The sequence below is a fragment of the Falco punctatus genome (genome assembly GCF_963210335.1).
Source record: "Falco punctatus genome assembly, chromosome: 7".
Taxonomy (NCBI): domain Eukaryota; kingdom Metazoa; phylum Chordata; class Aves; order Falconiformes; family Falconidae; genus Falco; species Falco punctatus.
Genome location: NC_137587.1, coordinates 31,808,070 through 31,835,171, shown reverse-complemented (window position 1 = coordinate 31,835,171; position 27,102 = coordinate 31,808,070). Strand labels below are relative to the sequence as shown.

At 44.1% G+C, this 27,102-nt stretch overlaps 1 protein-coding gene across 5 annotated transcripts in view; it reads left to right on the top strand.

The window, feature by feature from the left end:
* PRIMA1 (proline rich membrane anchor 1) overlaps nt 1–27,102 on the top strand; it is a 68,230-nt gene that overhangs the window by 4,987 nt on the left and 36,141 nt on the right. For all 5 annotated transcript variants that reach the window (XR_013929595.1, XM_080396277.1, XM_080396280.1 and 2 more), the window contains exons 2-3: nt 2,192–2,342; nt 25,950–26,079. Coding sequence is in view for 4 of the 5 variants with exons in the window: in XM_080396277.1 (XP_080252403.1) it covers nt 2,192–2,342; nt 25,950–26,079 (281 nt within the window). In the remaining variant the exon portion in view is untranslated. The remainder of the gene's footprint in view (nt 1–2,191; nt 2,343–25,949; nt 26,080–27,102) is intronic.

Genomic DNA, 27,102 nt, shown 5'->3' with positions numbered 1-27,102 from the left:
TCACAACGGTACAACTAGGAGGTACCCCGGGTGTGCCACTGCCACCGCATGGAGCAGGCACGCTTCCTAGGGGACTGCTCTTGGGAGAATCCCTAACACCCCAACCCAGCATGTCAACAGCACTGGAAGAGCTGAAGCAGTATGGAGGATCTTCAGCTGCCTGCAATCACTTACTTTAAAAAGAAATCAGCCTGTTTAGCAGACAGATTTATTACCAGCCATGAGGGATTATGAAGCTGGACCACTTTGATTCATTAGAGCATTCAGAGAGTTTGTGTTAAGTTCCTGGAAGCTGTCTGGGATGGTCTTTAACCATCCGCTTACTGTTACCTGATGGTGGAGGGGAATGCTGGAAAGCACTTGCGCTGAATTTGTTCTTCCCTATGTTTGGTAATAGATTTTGACAAGCTGTTTAAAGAACTGAGCCTTCTGACTTGTGCTGTGCTGAGCAATCCTTCCAACTCAGCTACGTGTAACCTCTTCTGTTCTTTCCTCCCTCTCTACACTATTTAATCAACAAAGCCCTACCTCCATTTCCCCGAGGCCAGAGTAATGCATCTTTCTGCATTTAGAAACCTCCTACGCATGTGAACACATTCCTTGTGCAGTGATGCTGTTTTAATTAGCCTCGTCTCTCTTTTTGGCCAGGAATAGAGGAAAAGATTGTGTGCAGCTTTCCTGCAGCCAAGAGGCAGCAAGCACCCTTGGTGCCCAGCTGCCGGGGGTAGGAGAGGTTTGCTGACTGCGATGTGGGCTGTGGGCTTGGATTGAAAGGGGAGAGGAGACAGACTGTGTGCCTGGACCTGACAGGGGAAGGGAAGCAAAGCTTGGGCAGAAGAGAGGAGGGAGAAGACTGCAACCCTGGGTGGCCCTGGGGATCAGCAGGGAGGCAGAAGAGTCCTGCCTAAAACAGGTCAGAAAGCGTGGCATGGGGCATCTTCTTTGTAACGACCAACACGTCATGGAAAAAAGCTAAAGAAAATGATGTTAAGTCAAAACTATTAGGACAATAACCCAATCAAGACCAAACTGCAACAGTTGAATCCTGGCATAACTGTCCTTAGCTTCAGCAAGACACAAGTCTGTCCCAGGTGGTCTCCTAATCCTGCATTCAAAGTGCTTGTTAGATAACATGCTTATTCATCTTTTAGACTTTGCCTCCTTAAAATTGTATCCAGTATTTTCCATCTGGGTATCATTCCATTCAAAAAGAGCTGGCTTGGAGACCTCTGAAATTAATACCTCTCAGAAGCTCCTGCGATGTTCAGCAAATTTCATTTTCATTAGGGACTTACTCCATTTTGTAGCATTAGATTAGGAATTTTACTGAATATTACTTAAATCCCTAGTCATGTGAATATGGTAAGAAAAATATGCTGCTAATAAATGGTCCTTGTCATGACTAGATCAAGCTATTGAATATTTTGTATTATATATATTGTATTGAATATATTATACTGGCTAAATTGGTGTCCATGGCCAAGCGATGCCTACAGCTGGTTTCTGCAATGCCTCATCTTCAGCTTTATTACTAGCCAACACTGCATGTTACGGAGGCTACAAGTCACAGTTTGTGGCATTTCCATTTTGACCGTGTCATTGCTGTGGTCCACAGATGAGTAAATTGTGGGCTCTCTCTCCTTTTGGTGGGAAGTGAAACGCTCTGTGAAATGCTCTCTAAACATCAAAGCAAGTCCAGCAAAGCTGAGGAGAGCTTTCCTTTGGCTTTCAGTTCTGCCATAAGGAAAATGAACATAATCCTGACTCTAACTGTCTTGTCATTTTTGTTAGCTCTCTTCAGCTTGCAGCAATGACCCTGTGAATAATGCATGCTGCTAGATGGCTTTTGTAAGGAAAGAAGACTTATGCAATGGTATTGTCTGCCACTACTGCTGCCTTCTTACCCCATAATAACTCAGAAATCAGCTGGCCAATTTCAACCAAATCTGACAGAGAGAAAGAGGTCTTCAGGAAATTATGTTAAGTAAAAAAACAAAAAAGAAAACTCCAAAACCCCCAAAAAACGGGACCATGTAGGGAAGAGCCCTCCTTGTAGTAGACTTAAGAACATGAGCTTAGTTCTCACTACCGGTCAGAGGTGCCGCTTGGGTACTCAAGTCCTAGAAACACATTCATGGAAAATCAGTTTTCACTGTTTCTACTGCTCATGCAATAACTTGTTTCTTCACAGATCACTCAGGGTGAGCCCCAGAAGTCATGCTCCAAGCCTGTAGCAGAGAAAGTCACAGAGAGCTGCCAGGAAATATGCCAGTGCAGGCCACCACCACCATTACCACCACCTCCTCCACCTCCACCGCCCCCGAGGCTGCTAGTGGTGCCAAGTAAGTAGCCGCTGGTACGGTTGTGGTGTGCTGAGGGAGGGCGAAGCAACAGGGATGCCTGGACAGATGGAAGGAGAAAGAATGTGGGAGAGGGCACAGCTAGTTCATTTGTCATCTTCCACTTAGCAAATGGAGGAAAAAATGTTCTCTGTAGAGATGGAGATCTGCTTTCTGATCAATGAATAATGCTTGGCTTTTGGAGGAAAGCCAGAGAAATTCCCTCCTTTCATTGCATTATATGTGATTCCTTAGCTTTAAATGGTTCCCTGATGCCCTAGCCCTGGGAAATGCTTTCCTACGGAGACATAGCGCTGTGCTTCCCCCTGAGTTACACAGCCTCCTGTTTCACCAGGTGTACAGCTTGGAGGTCTGGGTATTCCAAGGCAAATTAATTTACAAGCAGGCAAAAATTCTAACACTCTGTCTAGACCATCCTGCAGATTTGGCTGTCTTCAAGGCACTGGAGCTTTACTGGTTTACCATAGCAGTTAATAATCAGGCTTACTGGTTTTAAACTGCTTACAACTGTAGCAAAAGTCAGGCATGTCAGGAGTTAACGGCAAGTGAGCAGTTTTCCCCCTAATGTGCTTACAGGCTAAGACTCATCCCTTTCTCTTCACACAAATTGGTGCTCCCCAGCCTTATCCAGCCCATCCAAGCTCCCTCCTACTTTCCAGCCGTGCATCCCCATGGCTGGCACACCTGGTGCCTGCAGTTCCTGCTGGCTAGCTCTGCCAGCTTCCTTACACATCGGTATTCCTGGGATCCCTGATGCACAGGTCCTTTCTGGAAAGCGATAGCTGTGCCGGTGGTCCTCAGAGGGGCAGTCTCTCCACAGCAGGATGGAGCTTACCGGCACTACCTGGGCTGGCTGGGTGCAGGGACAAGAGCTGGACCCTGCACAGACACTTTTAGGTCCCAGTAATTTGGTATTCCAGCAAAGCTCTTTAACACCTCTATGTTCTTGCAAATTTGTCTCTCCCTAAAAGGCTGCCTATTAGTTCTTCTCCCTGCTTAGATAAACTCCCCAGGGAACAGTGTATATCCAGTATCCTTCTCAGCGTTTCCCCCAAGGGAAAAGAAATCATTCAGTAGCATCATTTGGCTGTTTGTCTTTACCAGTGCCATCCCCAGATGTGCAAAAGACACAAAGACGACTTCTGCTAGTTTTTAGCCAGGCAGAGGACAGGCAGAATTTTGCAGGGTGTTTTCTGCCAAAAGCACACTTCGTATTTGTGCCACAATGCAGAAATTTAAGGCAAAGGCAGGAAAAAACCAACAGTGAAACACTTGGGAAAGGAAGTACAAAGACAGCTTGGGAAGCAGAGATGAAGGTTTTTGTATAGCAGGAAAGATCACAGTCAGAAAACAAAGTGCTTTGCCATTCTGTTTTCTTGTACCTGGGGTACGCTGTTGCCCTGAGATTGCTTTTATCCACACAAAATGTGGCATAGCACTGCTTCCCCTTCCCAGGCTGCCATCAGGCAGCTGGTCTGAATGTGCGGATTTGTCTCCTGTGAAGCAGGAAGGCAAGCAATCATATCAGAAAAAAAAGAAGTCTGTCACACATTGCAAAAAGAGGAAAGAGAAATGAAATGGGCCTGCAACTGGGATAGCCTGATGCTTACTCAAGCTGGATTGCCAGGTGCTAACCCAGTTCTAAAAATGAGCTATATAAATCCAGATGACTAATATTTAAACAAGTTATCTCATTTCAAATGCAAAAAAAAAAAAAAAAAAAAGATTACACATTCCTTTCACCAGTAAGCTTCAGAGTAGCAATCAAGTGCCTTATCTTGAAAGATCCTTTCGTTATTATCAGCTGTCTAGGCACTGTGATTTAGCCCACATGTACAGCAATCCCCATCCTTGTGAGAATGAGCAAGCCTCATGGCTAAATATCGATGTTATAGACACCACTTTTAAACAGCATTCAGAGGAGAGGACAGTAAAGAGACAAGACAAGCTATTGTAAAGTAGTTGATGCTAGAGTTGCACTTGCACTTTTTAAGTGGTTGAAATGAAGTACTGGAAAGACCTCTGCAAAAAAGCAGCAGCCCAGGAGCTGCAAGTTTTCTACCTTTACAAGGTACAGTGTCTGCACCATGAGGCACTTCATAAAGGTGCTGGTATTGCTTTCAGAGCTTTGTGAGCCACAAAAGATGGCAGCCTGCTAGGTGCTATCCTTAAAAGCTCTTTTTGCAATCAAACTGAACGTTGTTGGAGGTTTAGATCATCTCTACATCCTTCTAAAACAGCTGCTGTGGTTTGGGTTTGATGATTAAAGCCAGTGGATATAAATTTCCTGTCCATCCAGTTACTACAGACACTGACAGCTTGGTTATCTGCTAAATGAAGCCATCTAGTGCTCCTTGACATGTCTTGTCTGGTCCCCAGCTGCTGCGGTGGGAAAGCAAGGGACCCTCTTTGTGTCCTCTCTCTGAGTCCCACTTGAATGTTTTGCAAACTGTAGCTGGATGGCACTGGGTAACTGTGAGCAGCTGAATCACTCCCTGAGGGTTTTCTTATTGTGCTTGAGGATAACCGAGGACTTTCAGGAACAGTTACAGTGCATTTCATGTCTCTTTAGGCATTTCAACATTGACAGGTTGATCCAGCAACAAATCTTTAGCTCTGCTTCCTGCAGAGAGATTTACACAAAATCTGTTAAATTTTGTGAATTCCGTAACTCATGTATAATAACTGGTAAACGTTGTGTTTGCTCTGAGGGATGGTAAGTCAATTCCCTCCACAGAAAATCAGTAGAATCCCACACAACTTAGCAGCCAGTCTAAATACATGAGCAGTGGTAGAAACACCAACTTTCCAGACTTTAGGAGACACCTCACTCTTACAGTCATGTATTTACAACAGGAATGTGGGGGGGGTGTTTCAGTGCACCCTGAGGAGGCATATCATTCATTCAACAGCATGAATATGGGAAACTGAATTAGATCACGTGGCCCATATATTTCCAAATGTGGACAACAAAATTACGGACTGGTGAATTCAGAGAATGCCTCTGCCACCAGAACTCCAGGCCACGGGGAAGAAAACAAGCCTGCTTTTGTCCTCCTTCAGCCATGACCCCAGATCTCTTTTTCCCACATCTCTGACTCCATGCAGACCACTGGCATTTCCAATGTCCCTTCCAACCCCATCCTTGCCTTCACTGCATCCGCTCTGCAGCTGTCATGGGACATTCCCTCGTGGCAGCATATCCATGTGCCTCTTCCTCACTAAGCAGAGGACACCCGGTCTGCCCCAGTGAATCCGTCTGCTTTACAGTATCTAAATGAAGGCTAGGATCAGCCACGCTGGTCCCTGTGGATGCTGGTTCTCTCAATACTGCCAGTTCAGCCTTTTCTCTTTCTGTAAAGTGGGACACGTGGAGCATTTCAGCTTTGAGTTTCTTGAGCTTCATTGCAGGTGCAGTTTGTTGATGGCCTACTGTGATACTGCTGTCTTGTTTGATATAGATGCATACCACACACGTATGTGTACACAGTTGGACTTGAACACCTTAAAGGTCTCTTCCAACTATGATTCTATGATTTTACCTTACTGAGGGTCTTCAAGGAGAGGGCCCATCTTAGAAGTAACTAGGATGGTGGGGACTGAGTGACAAAGTGGTGGGGACCATCAGGAGACCTGGTTGCTGAGCCAGTTGCAGTTCCTCCAGACCATCTGGCATATTGATGTTTCTGCAGTAGCTCTCCTTATGCAAGTAGCAGCCTGCTCTTTAACCTGTGCCGAGAAAACTGCTTGCTGATGAAGTGAAGGGAAAGCTCATGAGGCTCTGAGGGGCCTAAGGCCAGCAAAGCTTAGATGCTGACAGCGAAGAAAGGAGGAACTTTCAATGAAACTGAGTGTGTTCCCCAGATGTGGCTGTAATGACCTGAAGGAGATAGAGATGCTCAGAACCTGGCCTTTAATTAACTGCTGCTTTTTTCCCCCCATCTGCTTTCCTCCTTGCCTCTGGATTTCAGCCAGGACTAAGGCAAGGTGGATGGAGTGCTTGTGTAGGCAGCATTTCTAACCCAACTTCACAGACCCGTGAGATTAGGCTAGTTCAAATGATGTTGACCCTTCAACATCTAAAACACTGCTGTTGTCAACCCTTAAATACTTTGTGAGCATGCAGGTTTCTCCAGGGGCATTGCAAACAAGAAAGGACTTTGTTTGGAAGTAGAAGCTAGGCTTTCAAATCAGGAAAGGGTTAACGCAAGGCGTACAATGCAGTCAGTATCAGTTTTACCCTGTGTGAGGTTTGGGGAAAAAAACATTTCAGATGTGACTTCCAAATGGTACAAGAAAGAGAAAAGATATTCAGCAGGAGCTCCTCACTCTCTGGTTAGCAGCATCTGCTGTCTCTGCTCTACCTGTTTCTCCCATTGGGCGAGTTCACAGCACTTCCATCCCCTCTCTGGATGACCGAAATGTCCAGTCAAACTTTGCTTCAGTCCAAATTTAGAGGGGGAAACTTAAATAAAAGCTTGTATCTGAGATCATTACAAGCTCTAATAGTACAGCTGAGTCTGGATACATGAACCAACCTCTGACTCATTGGATGCTTGCACATAGGTACGCAGTGACATCTTTACGGCTCCTGACCTCAGTGAAAGTTTACCCTGAGCTATCAGTTGAGATAAAATACAATCATGTCGATGCAAAGCCAAAGTGAATGACATCACTGCAGAAGACTCTAATATCCAGGCTGTAATTGTACGATTTTGTTTTTCAAGGTGAAATCTTTTCCTGTATCTTTGGAGACAGTGAGTCTAATTTACTAATTATTTGGGCTAGTGAAAAATGCCAAAATAAAAATGACCAAGTGCATTGAAGGTGCAACTTTTTGGCAACTATATAAGCACAAATGTGTAGCTTAATTTCAGAAAGTGTCCAGGGTCTGTTCAGTGTAAGTTGGAAAGCTAAGGGCATTTGGATCTTTTAGGAAAGATGGTTACTATGTGTGCATGTAGGCAGGAATCTGAAGTACAGGAACAGTCTGGAACTTCTTAAACTTTGAGTAGGTTTTAAAGCAACTAAAAGTTGCAAGTTCGGCTTGCTGACCATTAACAACATAGCCTTTCACAGCAGGAACTTGTGATAGAAATGAAAACTGTATGACTCTGGGACATAAAAGAATAAGAAATGTTTTTTCCTTAGGCTTTTCTGTGACCTAAATCTTGGTGGCAGAATGAATGGTCAGGGTAACCCAGCATGGATGAGTGAATGAGTCTGAGCCCCACACCAAGCACTGTCTCCACATGGCCATCCAAACAGGAGAGCTGGGCATGGTCCTGATGCTCGCCACATCGCTTCTTGTGCTACCTGGGTACAGATGGTGATGTGCTTGCCTACACAATGCCAAAAGGACTTTTGTCCTTGGCAGAGGTCTGTGATTGTCCCCCAGGAGCCGAGAGGAGGTTGTGATTGCAAACTGACGTGAAACCCTCCTGGAGGCCACCACATGTTTTAAAATATAAGGTGCCAAAGACTTTTCTGCAGGCAGTCTGGTGTAGCTGCTGCAATACGGTTGAGTGTCTCAGAGAGCAATGACTTTGAAGTTTCCCTTTGGGTAGGCTTTTTGTCTTGTGAGTGCTTTGCATCTTTCCAAATAGCTGCGGCAAGGGCAGTTCTGGCCCTAAGGGCTCAGCTGGCAGGGCCAGCTTTTACCTACCGCCCTTCTTCCAGGAGAACCTGTTCTGAGTAGTTTTGAGTTATCTGGGCACACTTGAGGAGTCTTGGATTAACTTCACCCAAGTGCTGATGCCCAAAGGAATTGTCAGCAAACAGATGGGGGTGGTTTTGTTGCATAATATGGGGGAGATGTTCTCCTCCATACCTCATACAACATAGTGACTATCAAAACCAAACAGTAATGAGAAAGAACTACAGTAGCAGCAAAATGGCAGGGGGCACATCATCTCCTACACTAAAACATTTATGGTAATGACAGCTACTGAGAAAATACTGTTTTACCACAAGTCTGGTCTAGACAGTGATTTTCTTAAATGCAAGCAGAATGCTGAAACAGGGAAGCCCTTTCAGTTTTGGTAACACAGCTGTCATACTGTGATTTACAGTCTTGTGTGAGAGCATTGTTTATAATGTACAAAGCAAAACCAAAATTGAATTCTTGTCTACTCCCACATACACTTTGATTTTTCTGGAGGATTGTGACTCTAAGAGCTGGCAGTAGGATTTTGAGGCTTTCAAATCTAAACTGAAATCCAGCCTTGCAGTCTGGAGTCATGGATTATGGCACATGAGGAGTCTAGTCCAGGTCCCCATCGTGTTGTTTTTACATCACAGACACTACCTTCTCTGTTAACACAGTGAACTAAATCATAAGCATCCAAGATGGGATTTAGGCAGAATTCACCCACCTAAATCAGAAGTGCAATTATTAGATTTCCTGCCTCAAACTGCAAGCATCTCTGATTTTATCACTAAAGATATAAAGACTTCAAAATCCTGATATTTTTTTGCATTTAACACAGTTATTTATGGTGTAGGAATAAAAGTTACAAGTCCTCACCTTCTAGTCAAAATGAGAAAATTATTTAGGGTGAGGAGATCTCTTAAGCAGCGATCAAATACAAAGTTTGAAGTAGTTTGGACATCTGGAGTATTATATTAAGTCTGAAGAGCTGGATTAGTGACCAGAAAGCAAGTAAGACTGGAAAAGTTCATGCTAATACTTTCATATTACTGGTGCACCTAGCATCTCCTTATATTGGGCTGTTGTAAACTCTCTATCTTTGTAAAACACTAGTTAGATCAGACTGTCAGTCACAGCTTCCAATGCTTTCCCAGTTCAGAGTTTTTCACCACAATAAATTCTGAAATGTTTTGTCAAGTCTAATTTTTATTTAGGCAAGTGATGGATCTTCCCTCTGCTTTGGGACCTTGCAGATTTGTTTTGAATTTTTCATGCAGTCATAAATCCATATTATGGAAAAATCCACTCTCTTGAAAATGCACTCGTTCATAGATTTTGAAGTATTTAAAAGTTAAGAGCCTCAGGCCAGATTTTGCAGTGCAGGACTCAGTGTGAGTTCTGTTATCTATAGATTAAAAGCATTATCTAATTTTGAAAAAAAGAAGCATCAGTTATTAAACTGATTCTGCAGTAGCACAGTCCCTTCTACTCTAAGACACATACTCCAATAGCTTGATTATTTTTTTTTTTTTTTTTTTTTAAGCAAAAGGAGTTGGCTAAGCTGAAGACATCAATTCCCTGTGTGGATGGCAGTCCATTTGTAGATGCCTACCATTTCACTGATTAAGAAGATAACAAATCTTCAGTGAAGTTACTGATGAGTCAGAGGCGGCTGATTTAGAAGTAATTGTAGGTTCCCCTGTCTGTGGCAGCAAGAGTTGTGCCCCATCTCTACAAGTCAGAATAAACTCTTAATTGGTTTAAGTTGTTCTAGCAGGGAGGGCTAAACAGCAGACCTTGGTAAAGCAGACCCACAGAACTGTATGTTCTTGCAATGGTTTTGTGCATCATCTTTGTGCTAAACATGATATAAAGGTGTTGCACTGCCTGTGTAATTGCAACTTACGGGTAGTTTTCAAGTCAATGCAGCAGATCAAGGAAGCAGCAGTCTGGACGTGTGGGGTGTTATCCCAAAGTGAGTACATAGTGTCCATTCACGTAGTACAGGCAGAGGTTAATAACTGATGCCACTGCCAAAAACTGTCGTTAATAATTATGCAAGTTAATTTGACACTTCCACTAGTAAATCATATCACATTATAACCGCATATATATATATAGCAAACTGTGAATTCCTGATTGTTATTGAAATTAATCATTTTATAATTTTGAAGCGTCCTTTAAATGGAGCTGATATTGTATCGGCATAGGAGGGTTTGGTTTAACCCTCGGTTTGATTTGGCAAGCTGCAGGTGCTCTGCCTCAGCTTTATGGGGCATCATTCTGCAGCTCTGGCTGCCTGATGTTGTAGGCTTCAGTAAGGAGTGATGGGGAGCAGCATCTCTGCAAAAGCTCGCCTACCTGTGCAGGTCCAGGGTTCTGTGTAAAGCCTAAGGAAACTGCAGATGGCAACCAGTAGCCAATTTGCTTGCTTTTGTGACTGCAAGGTAGCCTGTGCCTTGTCTTTCAGCTTTCAGAAAACTCTGAAATGTTCTAACAAATGTACTGAGTGGTGATTGAGGACTTCAGGTTGGGCATTTGGCATGGGGAAACAACTTGATCTGTTAATGTGGTGTAGTTGCCATTTTAAGTATTCTATATTTTATGGACACTGCATGAAAATTTATCAGTTGATAAATGTACTTTCATTTTTATTAGAAATAAATTTACTCCTGGCTTGGAAGGCATTTCATGCTTCAGTTCCATTTTATTCTGGGTGGGTTATCAATTTTATTTCCCTTAAGTTGAACTTGAATACAATTTGGAAAAGGAACCTGAGTGCACTAGGGATGGGAGTTATTAATTGGTCTCCTCAGGGACATTTTTCACTGATAGCTGTAGCCCTTACTTCCAGCAATAACTGAAACATTGAAGGGATACAAGGAATAAACTGTAATATCAAACAGGAGGATTATGTTCATATAGATTCCGTACACTAACAGAAGTATCTGCTACATAGTCAGCCAGCTATTCCCTAAAACTCCAGACAGAGGACTTGCGCTATGGCTTTCTTTGTAAAGTGAACTCTTCAAAGCCATCTGGTACTTACCAATGTAAAATGTATGTCTATTATGGTCACTCTGTCTGTACAGTATCTGAATGCACAACAGGCAAACCATTAATTTTTCAGAGATGGACTCAAACCAGTGCCTTAGAAACTGCTGCTACTATCACATTAGGAAAATATTCCAAGTATTTCCAAGTCTTCCACAATCCGTGTTAGGAAATTCAGTCTGCAGTTAGCTGAAGCTGGAGTTTGTATCTGCTTTCCCTGAAGGCACTAATTTTGAGAAAGTTTCAGCTCTAAGATGTGAGGCTTGTCCAATCTTTGCTATGACCTGGAGGTGCCTGAGCTCTTTAAAAAGCTGCTAAGGATCGAAGAGATAATATCTTAATCATACCAGCAGCACTTAATTTTACTCATATTTCATAGCCTGTGACTTTGATGGCACCGCTCATGTGAATACCATTCAGTTTGAAGAAGTGCCGATCCGGACCTTAATTCAATCTATATATAGAACATTATACCAAGGAAATCTGTCACCTTTCTGTGGGATTGAATCTGCCAGCCCTGAGGTATCTTATTAGTCATTTGCCGGTGAAAGACTGGTCATCAGTGCAGGAGCTCAGACTTTGTATTTCAGCTGTTTGAATTTCAGACTGTATCATCCCCCCTTTGAAGACCTGTTCACTGCAAGAGCTGAAAGATGGATACGCTTTCAGAAGACTTGATGGTAGCGTACTGTGACTCCCACAAAGGAGGCGTCTTGCCCCCCCTGTGGAGAATGGTGAAAAGAGACCCCAGGGTGCTGCTTGTCTCTCTGTCACCAACCTGCTGGGAGATCCCATGGGAGCCAACCAGCCTATCAGCCTCTCAGAGTTATCATATCTGAAATGGAGATACTTTTTCACCTCTGTAAACTTTGGATTTGAGACAAATGAATGTCAAGCACTGAAGATTATCATTATTTTTAAGCTCAAAAGTAAACAGTAATTGCTCTAGAACTGATCACCTATGTCCTGTCCTACCACTCACTGAAGTGGAGGCTGCACCACCACACAGAAAGGGCGATAAGGCGTTTACCATGCCAGGAGCAAGAGGCAGAACCTATAGCCATGCCGTCACTGCATGCTAATGAAAGAAAGGAGGCAGCTGGAGGGGCTGGACAAGAGTCCGTGGTGCAAAATAGCGCTATGTCATGTCTTATTTCTCCTCTGTCAATGATGATACAGCTTCAGCAAAACCCTGACAAAGGAGTGTGCATCAGCAGGTGTGGGAAATTCACAGCCTAGAAGGGCTGTCACTATATGTATTTACAGTGTCCGTATGGGTGCCGCTACCACAGTACCTTAATGGGCTCAGCTGTACCTGCTTCACAGCACCTGTTGGGGTATGGATTTCATCCAATGGTGCCTGAGGCTCAGTAAAAGCAAGGGCTAGCTTTTTAAGGGCTTTTGTCACCTGAAAATGCAGATAGATCTTGAATGAGCTCTCTCAGCAAGTGTCCTAAGATATGGCCTGCTCCACCTTATTTTGGAGAGGACAGATGCTTTCTATGTGCTGTTTACTAAGCACTTCCTTGCTGCTGATTTGAGGTTGGTGGTGGCCAGAGGATACAAGGAGGATGAAGACAATTTTCTACTCATGTCTTTGCTCCTTGGCAGTCATTTCTTTATGAGATGCCCTTTGCAGCTGCACCACCCCATGTAGGACCCTTTCCCCCAGAGATGCTTGGTAGCTGGTGATGAACTCATCTTCTGCCCTAAAACAGCCTCTGAAACAGCCTGAAAGCCAGCTTGACTGGGGGACACAGTTGTCCAGAAGACTCATTTCTCTTCTTCCCTATCTTGCATCTAGGAGCCTGTGTGGTGGAGGAGGAAAGCTCTACGGGAAAAAGCATCTCCTGTCCCCAGTGAAGTTCCAGTTTGGAAGGGACCATTTACTTCTTTCTCTGGTCCCTACTTTTAACTGTTGTCAAATGCCTCAGGGCTCAGTGCTGTAAGGCTGTAAGAAAAGGTAGCTCTTTTCCCAAGAAGCTTGAAGAAGTCTCCACATATTCGATTCATAGCAGCAAACCGTCTCCTGCCCATGCTGAAGTTGCTCACACCTGTACTGAGTTCTGTGGATCTCAGCAGGCAGGGGCTCCACCACAGCAAATGCCAGAACAGAAGCTTCTGATTTTTTTTCAGCCTTGTTATGAGATGCAGCGAGGAAGCCAGAGCCCTGCACAGCGTTCCAACAGTTCCAATCCAAACTCTGACTGGCTCCTGGCAGAAGCAGCCACACGACAGGCATAGCTGGGGCATGCTGGCAGGGAGTGGGCTGCAGCGCTCACTTGGTCTCCGAGGCTGATTACAGACTATTGCACATTAAATTCATTCTTAGAACACGTTGTGAGTTCGCTCACCTCTATGTATTATACTAGTTTTCAGATCCTCTCTAGGAAATCTGTGCCAGCCAAAGCAGAATGGGGGAGGAACATATATAGATATGCGTATGTATGTGTGTATACATGTGTGTGTGCTTGTTGAACACTGATGGAAATACGCTAATATGCTTTCAGGTATCAGAGTGCCAAAATGGCAAAGGCAGACTTACTTAGCATGAAGGTTCAGTGTGTTCAGGCATCTTTTTCTCCAGGATGCTCTTGTCGCTGCTATAATGCGATGAGGTCCCACAGTTCGCTGGGGCAAGCAGATGATCCTCAGCACTTATTTTTCCTTTCTGAAGAATAACTGGTGCTCTCTGTGCACGTCACTTGCTGCTGGAGAGCCAGACTGTGTGTTTGTGCAATGAAGTGGATGGTACTGTGCTGGCACATCTCTCTGCCTCTCAGTGGTGCCTCTGTTCAAAAGAACTGAGAGTTACTGTCCCCAGGTCAGTGCTGTGCTGCTGTTGTTCTGCCATAGACCATGGCCTCGCTGCTGTGTTTTCTTCCATAGGTAGCTGATGGGAAGGTCAGGGAATTACAGCTATTCATGTAGACATATAGATGAAGTACTTATAAATTTACCTATTTACCCTCTTAGAGAATTGGGAAATGAATAATGGTACTGACATGTGGCCTTATGTTGCACTTTCTGTCCCTGCACCTTGCAACAGTTTGGAAAGCTGGGACTCCTGTCTCTGTCCTGGAGAAGGAGAAACAGAGGCGGGGAGTGAAAATCTTTCTAAAAGTACCCAATTAGCAAGGGGGACAGCTGAGGCTGGAACGTCCTGAGTGGAATGTCGGTCTTCTACTCACACTCTGCCTAAGTAAAGAGAGATTAAAACCTATATCCATAACACTCAGAAGTTTAAATTTAACGTTGTATCACTACACACCCAAGTTAAACTATCCTGGCTTTCTGAGTGCTCAGAACCCCTGGAAATCAGGTCACCTTCTAAAATAAATGACAGGCTACTAATTTTAACAGCAAATTTTCAGGCCCTTGTAACCTGTTTATCTTGGAGAGACCAGATACCAACTGATCTGCTTGACGACTCCCGCATCTCAGGAGGCAGACCACCAAGTATGGCAGGGTTCGCCTGAGCGCCGGCTCTGATGGGGAGGCAGCACTTAGGACCACCTGGGGGTGTCACTAGGACTGTCTTGGTGCTGCTCAGCCTGGCGCTGATCCAGGTTGCGGAGAGCGGAGAAATGTGACAGTGCCCACAAGGCTCTCCAGAATGACCGTGTTGCTGCAAGGAGGAGGCTGCCTTGCAAGGCACAGGCTTCAATTCTCATTTGCTCAGGACATAAACCGATAGTGTGTGAGTTAATTGGGATAGAAACAATTCAGTCATTTTTGCTGAGAGAGAATCAGATGGCGAGGGAGAAATGGCATCTCACTGGGAGACTGCTGGTTAGAAAAGCATGTGATAAAGTCAGATCAGAGGGCAGTGGCTGACGTGAGCATCCATTGTAAAGATAAATGCCAGAGCCAAGTGTTAACACAGAAACCAGGTATGATGTAATCTCCTTAAAAGCCTTTTTTCCACAAGGCCTTTAAATGCTACCGCTTCTCCAGATCATGCTTTAGAGAACAGACTCTCCCTCTGTGCTTGCTAACCCCACTCTCCTCCAAAAGACCTTGGTGGCTGAAACCATGTTTTGCTCCTATTTGTGGGGTCGTACCTCAGTTCTGGCAGGTCCCATCAGGTTCACCAACAGCCTAATAGAATTAAAGCTGGCAGATCTGGCGCTCAGCCTGCCAATCATTTGGAGCACAGATTTCCCCTCCCTACTTTTTTTGATAGTCCTTTGACTGCTCTGTTGTATGCATCGCTGTCCTTTCATAAGCAGGTAGGACTCTGAACTGAAATGCTAGCTTTCGTCTGCAGCCGTGCGATGTTAAGACAAGTTATCCCACAAGCTTAGCATCAACACTTCCCAGGCACCTTATGGGATCCCACCTCATTTCTGTCCATAGGTATCAGCTGCACAGAGCTCCTGGGCTTGGCATCGGCATGCTGGCTTGGGGCAGGGATCTATCGCCTGCCCGGGAGGTCAGCAAGGGAGTTTGCTGCTTCCACCCCAGTAGTGTAGTTACAGCCAAAGCCAGTGTTTGCATCTACTCCCAAGGAGGAGGCAACACGATCCAGAGGGTAGGACTGGCCAGGAGTCAAAAGACATTTTGTTTACTCGCTTTTTCACTGAGTTGCGGTGACTTTGCACAAACTGCTTCCTCACAATGTGCTTCACTTATGCCTGGGAGACCAATACTTTCATCTGCTATTATTTTTATTTTGGTTCTAAGGATATATTCATTTTCTAAAGGACTCTCAAATCTGCCAGGGAAAAAGCAGCTGCATGAGACCTACCAAGAACAGCACAGCAACATGGGGCTTTAGTGAAATCCACGGCAAAACCCAAACCTAAATGCATGCAAACTCTAAAGCTTAGATCTTGAGCACCACACTTAAAACTCCCCCACCCAGCTCCTCTCTTTTTCACTGGCTGTATCCAGGCTCAGGTTTTTTTACCAGCATCTCCAGTCCTATTTTTTGCAATGAGCTACAAACTCCTCTATGGCCCGTGACCTTCAGTAAACTCCTGCAGAACTGCTCCTTTCCTCCACCTCCTGCAAACTCTGGTCTTCAAAACTAAGCACAAAACTGAGCGTGTTTCTTGTTTCAGAAGGCAAGTATTTTTAGAAAGGGGGAGAAAACTAAGGAGATGAGGGAACCGAGAGTGTAGAATAACAACGTCTACAGTGTAGAAGCTGCAGAGGAGGGAGTTTCTCCAGCATCATCCCACAGATGTTTTTATTATAGCAGAAGTTCCCACTGCGTTGTGATTGCAGTATCCCCCTTAAAAGTGTAGTAAGAACATATGCACAGAGCAGCTGCATGATATAAACTTGTCTGCAACATAATGTGGATAAACAGAAGTATCATCTGCTATAGGAATAGCTGATTTCCACCAGTATTATTTAACCTAGCTACTCTGGGGAGGCAGTAAATCAGGACAGGCTTTCTGCTGAGCACACCGCTATTGCCTGGTAGTAGTTGCTTACCTGACTGGCTCTTGGCGCTCTGGAAATAGCCCTAAGTTTACAAGCAACAGGGAGGAGGGCACAGAGCTATAAGGAAATAAAAAAATGAAAAAATACAACATAGATTTTTTTCTAGACAAAAATTTGCTCCAAAATTAGATGATCCTTATTTTCTTTAAGCCAGTCTATTGCACATCATGTACAGTTACAGCCATGTGCCAGAGGTGAGGGTGGTGGGATAGAGTATTGCTGGTCTAAAGCAGTTCTTTGGTCTTTCCTTGCTGGGTAGAGTCTTCCTCCTCTGCCTGTTCTCTGTGGCAGCATCTCAGGGAACAGGTCCAGCAGAGCAGCTTTCTGGGTCACTGCTCTTTGGGGACTGTGATAATCCAAATCCTTTCCATCATGTTCGGATTTACTGGAGATGAAGTTGCCCCCAGTGGACTTCATCTGTTACTGGAGCTGTCATCCATTCCTGCTTTACATTCCTGCTGCATTGGCCCGGTCCCTCGAGTTAATGATGGCTGTTAATAGATCTGGCTTTCTGTGCTACCCATCCTGCGCCCTCTTTCCACCCAATGCTCTAAACTGGTAGCAGTGTGTCCATCACTTTGAGCAGAACAGCCCTGGGAAGCCATGGTGCTCTGGGAATCTCATATTTTATTGCATTTGCTGGATTTAATGCACTCAACACTACTTCAGTGTTTGGTGCTCTCCTGTGGAGCTTACTTTGTTTCTGCTTCTCAGGGAGAAGCAAGGACAAAGCAGCATCAGAGCTGGGACCACGTCCCAACCATTGCACTCAGAAGCTGCAATGCCAAAGCACCTCCATGCTGGACTTTTAAACATCATTGAATCACAGCATGATTTGGGTCAGAAGGGACATTTAAAGCTCATCTAGTCCAACCCCCCTGCCATGGGCAGAGATCAGGTTGCTCAAAGCCCCATCCGAGCTAGCCTTGAACACTTCCAAGAATGGGGCATCTACGATTTCTCCGGGCAAATATGTGCAAGCATATGGCAGCGCACATGACACTGTCTTGCTCCTCTAAGGTGGTCTGCTCCCAGTATCTCCTCTACATCATTTCATATCTCGCAGGGGGCAAGATTGTAGCTGCCACTGGGATACCAGGAGGGGGGCAGTCTGTGCCCAAATGCCTCTGGCAAGCAGCTGGGTGGGTTTGGTTATGACCATGGCTTACCATAGGGCAAAGAAGTTGCCCCATTGCAGTTGTGGCCAAATCCAGTTTATCTTTCTTCAGGGTTTAATTGTAGGTACATGCCACTGGCAACAGCACCTCGTGCCACCACCAGCTCACGTGGTTGAGGCTGGACCTGTTCAGCCTGCTCCTGTCTTGGATCCACCATTAGCTGAAATCTGGGCATGGCTTTACCTTCCCCTCCTGAGTCTGCTCACAGCCTTTGCTCCGCATTCCCTGTGCATCCTGGAGGCAGTGCAGAGGAGGACTGTGGCTTTCACAGGCTGTCTCTAAGGCCACGTGCAGCTAGTCAGGGAGCGGGGGCTGACCCAGCCCCTGGGGCTTCTGTTGATACCAGAATTGCCTTTGGCATTTGGTGTGATGTGCTCCTCCATCTCCCCTTCAGCGGTTCAAGCATGGCCAGGTGTGTTGTCGGCAGACAACAACTGTGAAGGGAGGTTGATGAGGTGATTTTTGGACCTGCCCAGGAGAGAGCAAAGTGCATCCATTCATATCCGCAGGTCCTGAAGGAACTGGCGGGTAAAATGGCTAACCCACTATACATCATATTTGAGAAGCTGTGGCAGTCCGGTGAAGTTCCCATGGACAGGAACAGGAGAAACTGGAGAGATGTGGATTTAATGGGTGGACCGCTTGGTGGATAAGGAATTGACTGGATGGTTGCACTCAAAGAGTTCCAGTCAACAGCTCAATGTTCAAGTGGAGACCAGTGACAAGTGGTGTTCCTCAGGGGTCCACGGTGTTGTTCAACCTGTGTGTCAGGGCAAGCGTGAGGCTGGGGCAAGTGGAGGAGCCACTGCATGGCACGCATATATGCATGGCACACACGCATGCATGCATGGCTTTCTGCCCCCAGGGGAGGTGCCAAGGCCCCCCATCTCCTGGTCAGCTTCCTCTGCCCTGTCCTCCCAGGAAATTTTCCCCTCAAACCCAAGAGTGTTGATAGATATGGTTCAAAGGGAGCACATCCTTTACCTGTTCCTGAAATGCCTTTTAGAATAACAGCTGAAGACCTATATTTGCATCAAGGTCTAGCAGTACCACAAACTTCATTAGAGGGCTCTTCTAAAGGCTTTCTTTTTCCACGCTGGCTGCCTCTTACTGTTAGCAGCCCTGGGTACACACAGTGTGTTCCTACCGCACAGATTATCCAAACATCTGTAGCAGTTCCTACGTGACAAAATACAGCAAACAGAGGGGATGCTTGAGCTGAGACTGACTCACAGATCTCTCTCTGTAGTGAAACCAGAGTCTGGAGAGCCCCAGCCCCCAGGGCTCTGGGGAGTGAGCTCCTGACCTTTGGCAAAATTTGGCAGGTGCTGGGACAAGGTCCTCAGCTGGCACCAGTCTCACGGCTGCGTGGACTTGTACTAGTTTACATCACTTGAGCTCTTGGCCCTTTTATATTAGCCGACTAAGGCTTCATTCTGAGGTACCATTGAGTTATTCAGCACTCACTTTGGGGTGAATTTACACTGCCGGAGGGAGTGAAAGGCCTTGCGTGAAAGTACGCAAGACACCTCAGGCTCAGCACTGAAATCAGCTTTCTCAAAAAAGATGTGGGCATGTATGTAATGGAGGCTCTCCTGTTTCTCATTTTTTACACAACACAATGCGTATAGAATAAGTGTCTGTCTGAGCCTCCGTGTCTGTGTGTGTAGCTGCTCCTCTGTTGGGTTTCTCCTCCCAGAACCCAAGTGATGTCACATCAATCAGGGGATTCAATGAACTCCTCTGTTCCTCAGGGGGCTGGGTGAGGCACCTTGATGTGAAGATATCCAAACTCTAACAGGATCAAAACCCCTCTCCTTGTTTAACTGGGCATGGAGCTTCCCGGGAGTCTTTTCATATACTTCACATCTGAAATCACATCTAAACCTTTCTGCGTTTTCTGGGGAAACCTTTCTGCGTTTTCTGGGGCTGATCCTGCATCCCAGTGTGATAATGGTTGTGGCTTCTTTCTGTCTTACAAATGGAGATGCCAATGTGAAAATTATGTGAATATATCAAAATAAGAAGGCAAATAAGGGTGAAGATGAGAGTAGAACCTCAAACCCTGCCTTGTCCAGCAGTTCAACAGGTCTCTAAAGTATGTGACATACAGAGAGGTTGCTAGAAACACATTGCCTACATCTCCAATTCCTTCTAAGTTTCAACCAAGACTGACGAAATACTTGAGGCCTTTAGAATATGAGCCTGCCTTCAAAATATAATCCTATCTCACTTCCTAGCATGCTAATTAAAAGTTCATGGCTGCTTCAGGCAGCCCTACAATAGCAAGAGGAGTGCTGCAGGCGCAGAGGCAGCAGGGTTTAACCTGTTGCAAGTGTACAATATTAAAAACAGGCAGATGTCTCATAAAGATGATTATGCCAGCAATCGACCTTTCTGCAAGAACTGGAATAAAAGTAGGAGGAAAATCAATAATCACTTTTGATTTGTCTTGAAAACACCCTTCCTTTTTTAGGCATGAAGTTACTGTTATTGTAGAGATATGAGAGGGGTCACTGTCACCCTTCCATGTCCCATCAGTGCACACTCATCAGCTGCTTGGGACTGAGCCTGTAAGTGGATTGACACACTCAGAGCTTGGCCAGAGACACTTCCCCTGGGACTGCACATGGGAGCACAGGTCACTGCCTCCCTTAGCTATTTGCCAGCTCAGCCCTGTGTATGGTTTGGGTTAGGTTGGGTTTGTTTCATTTTGTTCTGTTTTGGTTTGCTTTATTTTGGTTTGCTTTATTTTGCTTTGCTTTGTTTTGCTTTGCTTTGTTTTGCTTTATTTTGTTTTGCTTTATTTTGTTTTGTTTTGCTTTATTTTGCTTTATTTTGTTTTGCTTTATTTTGCTTTATTTTGTTTTGCTTTGTTTTGCTTTATTTTGTTTTGCTTTGTTTTGCTTTGTTTTGTTTTGCTTTGTTTTGTTTTGCTTTGTTTTGCTTTATTTTGCTTTATTTTGTTTTGCTTTGTTTTGCTTTGTTTTGTTTTGCTTTGTTGGGCTGCCTGATGGGCAAGAGCTGGTGGAAAGACATGCCCTCATGTAGGCTCTGTGCTTCCACATCGCTGCTGAGGGCTGTGCAGAGGCACCAGCTCAGCCCAGCGTAACCCCCACGATGGAGCACTTACTCTGTCCTGACAGACTTCATGGTGTTAGTTTCTAATGTCCCGGCATTCCCATGAAAAGAGCAATCAGCCTACAACCCATATTGCAATGGAAAGTAATAACCCTAGTCAAAATAAATGACGAGAGTACTAGATTTCTGAAATTTGAGCTTCATAAAGTATAGCTGTGACCACTAAAGATAACCTGAGGGTGTATCCAAGGATTTCAAGTCCTGCTTCTATATTCTGTCACAGACAGTACAAGCATGTGTCACTTTTATAACACACACAAAATTATGTAATGCTTAATCCAGAAGATTAAAACAGCTTCATTACTGGGTTTTTGGTTTTGGTAGCTCAGGGCAATTTTGAGCATGACCCACTCTGAGATTTGCTAAAAAGAAATTAGAGACTACTTTGTAATTTTACGGAAACTTCTTTTCTAGTGGCACAACCTCTATTTTTGTGCCTGGACATTGAGGGAAACCCTCTGTAGCTGAGCTAATCGTTCCTGGTATGCACATTTCTGGCTAGAGCCCTGTGTGTACAGAGATCTGCTAACATTAGAACTGGAGCTCTGTCTTTATGCTGAGCCTTCAAAACAAATTTAGTCAAAGAAAGCAAGTGTGTAAGGCTTTTGTGGTGCTGAAATAGTTTGCAAGATGCCTTTGTTCTAAAAGTACTTTTCCATGAATTTGTTTTCAGTAAGTTAGATCCAGCCACCCACTGCAGGTCTGAAATGGGTCTGTTTATTCATTGTGTTTATTTAGGCCTGGTGCTGTGGGGAATAGGAGGTGTTTGCCCTCTAAAAGTAAACCTAACCAACATTTGTACTTTATAAATTGTAAGGCCAAGAGAAAAAAGGCATTGTGCTCATGTGGCCTTCCCAGGGACAGAGCATCTTCTTTACTTATTTCTTATTCCGAGTCCAGTCTCTTTAGCTGAATTTAGACATCTTTTAGGAAAAATCAAGACTTTACATTAAACTAAATTTTTCAGTGAAATACTTTACCAGAGCTGATAGACTATTGTAATAAATAATTACCGTATAATGACAATAATTACCCTACTTCTAATCTAAATATGCTTAGCATCCACTTGAAGTACATTCCAGCGTCATTTACAAACTCTACCCCTATCCATCAGCCCGGTTTTGGGGGAAAGGAGGAGTAACTGTTAATAAACCACATTCTCTCAGCAGTGACTTTCCTTTTATAGTTAGATTTTCAGACACACCAGTTCTCTGGCTTTTAACTCAATTGATGTGTGCCACACTGAATCACATGGAATTAAGCGAAATGTCCTACCAAAGTCTAAAGCTATCACACCAGCACTAATGCATCTATTTAGCAAACCTGTAAGCTCCTCAGAAAATATCTAGTTACTTTAACAAGATGTATTTTCCTAAACCTATGCTGTTTAGCATCAATTATTTATTTTAATATTTTATTAATTGAATGAGATCTTCATTGTTTGGGCAGAATTTCTGTCAGTATGACAGGCTGCGATTGCTTAGCTCACCTGCTTATCTTCTTTAAAACATCATCACTTTCCTACCACTTTCCACCGACAATGTGTTCAACGTGCAGAATGATGCTTCAGGGCTTAGGAGAAAAAGCTTATTTTCCTCGAGTTTTGCACTGTGAAAACCACTTTCTCCATTCAGCTAATTTTGGGACCAGTGAAGAGCAGCCACCCATGAGTCAAACCAGGACACTATCACACTGTGAGCAGCTGAAGCTCGGTAGTCTCGTGGTGATGACAAAGGGACTCCCTGTGCCCAAGGATGTCCTCTACTCCCCATATACACCACTGCAAATGACAGAAGTGCACAGCTCATTGTTTCTTAACAAGACAAGGGAAAGGGCAGAATTTGGTTCTGAAACCATACACCTGCTGGGGGTTTATATCAATTTGAAAGAGGTGGTACAAAGAAGGAGGTGATCGTGAGAACTATTTTCCTACATTTCATCAAAGGTTTTGTAAGACGATGAAACAATTAGGACATTGTCATTGTTACAGGTAACGTGGGACATCTTCTGCTCAGTCTTTTTTGTAATAATTTCACTATGTCCTTAGAGGAGGGGTTTGGACTCATGTCTTCACTCCTCCAGAGAGTACCCAAGAAATGCATTGCTATTCCACGCAAAGTGGCACAGCTGCAAGAGTGGGGTGCAGGTGTCCTCACCCCAGGATAATTTCTGATCATTGAGGGCATGACACATGTGGGCTTAGCCCCTCCCAGGTGCAGCCTGTTTTTTCTACACTGTGGGCAACGAGCTGGGGTCTGGGACAGGGTGGGGAGTCTCTCCAGCCCTGGGCTGCCCCAGGGAGTAGAGTTATGAGCCCCGGTGTAAGAGGAGAGAGACATAAAAGCCTTCCTAACATCAAGAGCTCAGTGTGGGACTTGCTAAGAGGCACATCTCTGAGGACGTGGTGTTTCCCAGGCACCTTTCTGGCTCTTCAAGAAATTCCCAGCTGCACACAGAGGCATCCATGTGGGCCAGGCTTGGGCTTCCCATCAGTGCAAGAGGATTAAAAGCAGTTCTGCTCTTCCTCAGAGGACAATTGTGAGTAGAAATGCATTAAGGACGTAGAAATGTCACAGTAATGAGGGCTATGTGAATGTGTACCGGGACAGGCAGAAAAAGCACGCAACCAGGAGCTTATTGGGAAAAGAGCGGGTATTTCTAAGGAAAACAAGACTACCTAGCACTGGAATAATAAGGGGTAGAAATAGAAAATAATTTTTAAAGTGATATAAACCCACCAGCCCCTAAGAAACATGTTTTGATAGCTTGTAGTGTGATTTCTTGTGCATTTTTCTGAGTGCCTGGTCTGGACCGGTGGGGAAGGGAACCGAGCCAGATGGATTAGGGGTCACTTCCACATCAGCAGTTCTTATTATCCTGTCATTAATAGCTACACGTAGGCTGTCAGGAGTCATATTCACTATTCAATCCCACATGTATCTGTTTATTCTCCGTGTAAAAATACTGTGATAAACCATCAAGGAGCAATGGTGCACAGGCATGTGATAAGCCTTGCTTTGTACCCTCTCCCTGTCATTTGTCAGTCCTATTTGTTGTGCTGAGGAGCAGCCCAATCTCACCATCTCATTCTGCTTTATGACTAGTTTGGCTGATCCTGCCTTTGAGGAAGAGCAAGGACTAGATAAGGATAGCCATACTTGTCCTATTTTTTATGATCTCATCTAATTTTACATGGCATCTGCTGATGGATGTGTTCCCTTTGATTTCACTGAGACCTTTTGTTTGCTGGGACAGCACCAGGAGGGTAGAGTTGGACCTGAGACTGCCTGTCCTTCATGTATACATTTTATCATCTTTGGAATAACTTCTGGAATCCTAGAAAATAACAATATTGAAAACTTTCAGAGAATATTAAAAATGTTAGCTTTATCACAACACAATCAACAGTTTCATCACCCACTGAAAACTGACTTCTGCAGCTGACATAGTAATAAAGAAATTCTGTTGCTGAGATAGTCTGGGAGTGGACACATTGTCAAAAGAGGAGCCAGGACCCACTAGTTCTTCAAATCACTTGTCAGCTTTATTTTTCTCTTTTGTAAGATACACCACCCCCACCCCCCCAAAAAATCTAAAAAAAAAAAATCAAACAACCACAAAACCCCCCAGTTTCACAGTCAATATATGTACAATAAATTGAAGGCAGTATTTCTAGACAAGTATGATCATAGTGATAGCATGTGTTGAAGGCTGATGTGTGTGAGAAAGATAGGACCTCTTATGTGGCACCAAACGCTGAACTGCCTATAAATTACCAAGGTGCTTGCTTTATTATTTTGATTGCTTCTCACAGTTCCTTACCTAGTCTTTTTCTAAGGTTTTCCTGCAGATTTGTGGGCATGGATGTTGGCAATTCTTCTGTAGATCATGCAAATGGAAAAAATTTTCCCAGTAATTGTGTACTTCAGGATTTAACCTAATGAGTCTTAACCTAAGAGTATGTGTATGTCTTTTCCTGATGAATCACAGGAGACACAGGAGATGTCAAATCACAATAAGAGATGCAGGTGTGATGACTTATTTTAACTAGTGCAGCTATTTGTGATGTGTGTAACAGGAAGTTCAGAATATAGGATGTATCAGATGAAATAATTGGACAAAAAAAAAAAAAAAGCCTTTTGCTGTATTCTGTTCTCTCCCCTACTTAACTGAACATGTAGATTTAGACAGTCCCATTGATAGATTCATTACTAAACCTCATTTAAGGTGACCCACATTCTCATGGAGTTTATTTGGTTGTGCACACGGTGTTAGTGGTCTCTTCCCCCTCTACAGTACACTGGTACTGCTCATGGCATTGTCTGTTGCTCCCCATACTTCTAGAAAAAAGTGTCTTCTGAAAGCATGAGGAAAAGAATATTGCCCTGAAGGAAAATATTTTAACTAAATGCCACCAGTATTCCTTCTGATGCAAAATATTGCTTGCTTTGAGGGGTACTTACATAGACAACTCTAGCCCTAAATCGAATAAGGAAAATGTAACAATAATTGCTAATATTTTCATGAGGTAACATTTCTTAATGTTAGTATTTCTTAACTACTGGACTTAAAATTCAAAGGCAATGTAACGGGAAAAAAGCTTGTCAGCTGTAGTCCTCTAAAAGCAATTAATAAATATAATAAAATTCCTGTTCTTTTAAAACAAATTCCCCTTCCATGCTCCAAGGTTACAGTGGTAGCAGCTGCAGTACTGATTGGTAGGCTCTGCTGCGGCTCCCCTAATGGGGTTTGAAAGTCTACCCTTATCAGCACAACGACTCTCTCTAAATCTGATGCAGCAGGAGATGGCAAATGCAGAGGAAGAAGAGGTTTCTCACAGGTAGCAGAACTCAGCCTTTCTCCTTCACGCTGAGCACTGTGTTGTGGACCACACAGACACAGAGAACTTGGTCGTCTGGGGACTGTGACAAGAAATATCTAGTACCAAACAGAGGAGTTGCTTGGGAAAAAAATGGGTCCTAAATGTGAAATAACCTCTTTGCATGTATCTGTGGCCCTGGCATAGTGCTATTGCATGGGTGACTGAAGCGTATCTGATTACACACTGTTCATTTGGGAGAACTCATATATTTTTCCACACTCTGTTTACAGCTCCCAAGTCTACATTTTGTCCCACTGAAGAGACCTGGTGGCCAGGCCTGGTTATTATCATTGCAGTATGCTGCGCCACACTAGTGTTCCTCTTCATAGTTGTCATCATTTGCTACAAAGCCATAAAAAGGTAAGACTCCAGATGCTCTTACTGTGTTTAGGGCAATGCAACCCCGCAAAGGTTGACCCAAGACATGGCTGACACCTTGTTTTGTTTAAAGGCATCCTAAAGGCCAAATGCATCCTGTAGTCAATGTGTGTTTTCATTGGAAGTTAATTTTATGTACCATATCCTGCCTGTGTAAAGGGTGACGTTCAATGCATGAGGAGGATTAAAACTAGAAATGGGATAGAGCCACAATGCTCAGATTGATAAGAACTTCCCTGAAGTCAAATTGTGGTGGTTTGCTGGGGAATGCCAATAACTTTGGCTTGGTCGAGCGCAGATGTAGGTAACAGTGTCCTGTCCGCTCCTGGTAGTATTCAGAATTTACATGTGGGATGTGAGATTTTTGGCCCAGGACCATCCTGAGTGTAGTATTTCAAATTCACGTGAGGTCTGTTAACTCAAACTCTAGGGTAATTTGTGTAGGTTTTCATTTGGAGACTACTTCTAATTTATTCTTGCTTCAAAATTATCATCTACAGAATCAAAATCAAAACCTGTCTCTTTGAACATAAAGCCGATGTGAAGCCTACATACAACACGGTGTGTAGCAACCGTTTCAGCTCACTGGTTTTGAATAGATGTGCTTGCATAGGCCTCTGGTAGCTAGAGAGTATTGACTTCAGTTACATAGAAAAATAGGAGTGGGAAGAATTTTTTCACCTAAATAATATTTCATATTTCTGGTGGAAGAAGTCAAAACTTGAACATTTCTGTATGAAGGCTCCAACTGCAAGTCCAAAGGTCAACATAGAGAATAAAGTAACTTGTGGGAAGCCGAGATGATTGGAGCTTCTTTTTTCCTCCATTGGTTTCAATACAGCTCTGACAACATCCCACGCTTGTGGCTTTGCACTGTCACTGTTTTACATGTGGGGCTCTTGGGCACAAGCTGTTAGTACAGCTGGGTGGCCCAGCCTGCCGTACAGAATGCAATACACAGTCCATAGCGCTCATGAGATACTGCAGTGACCTCTGAATCACAGC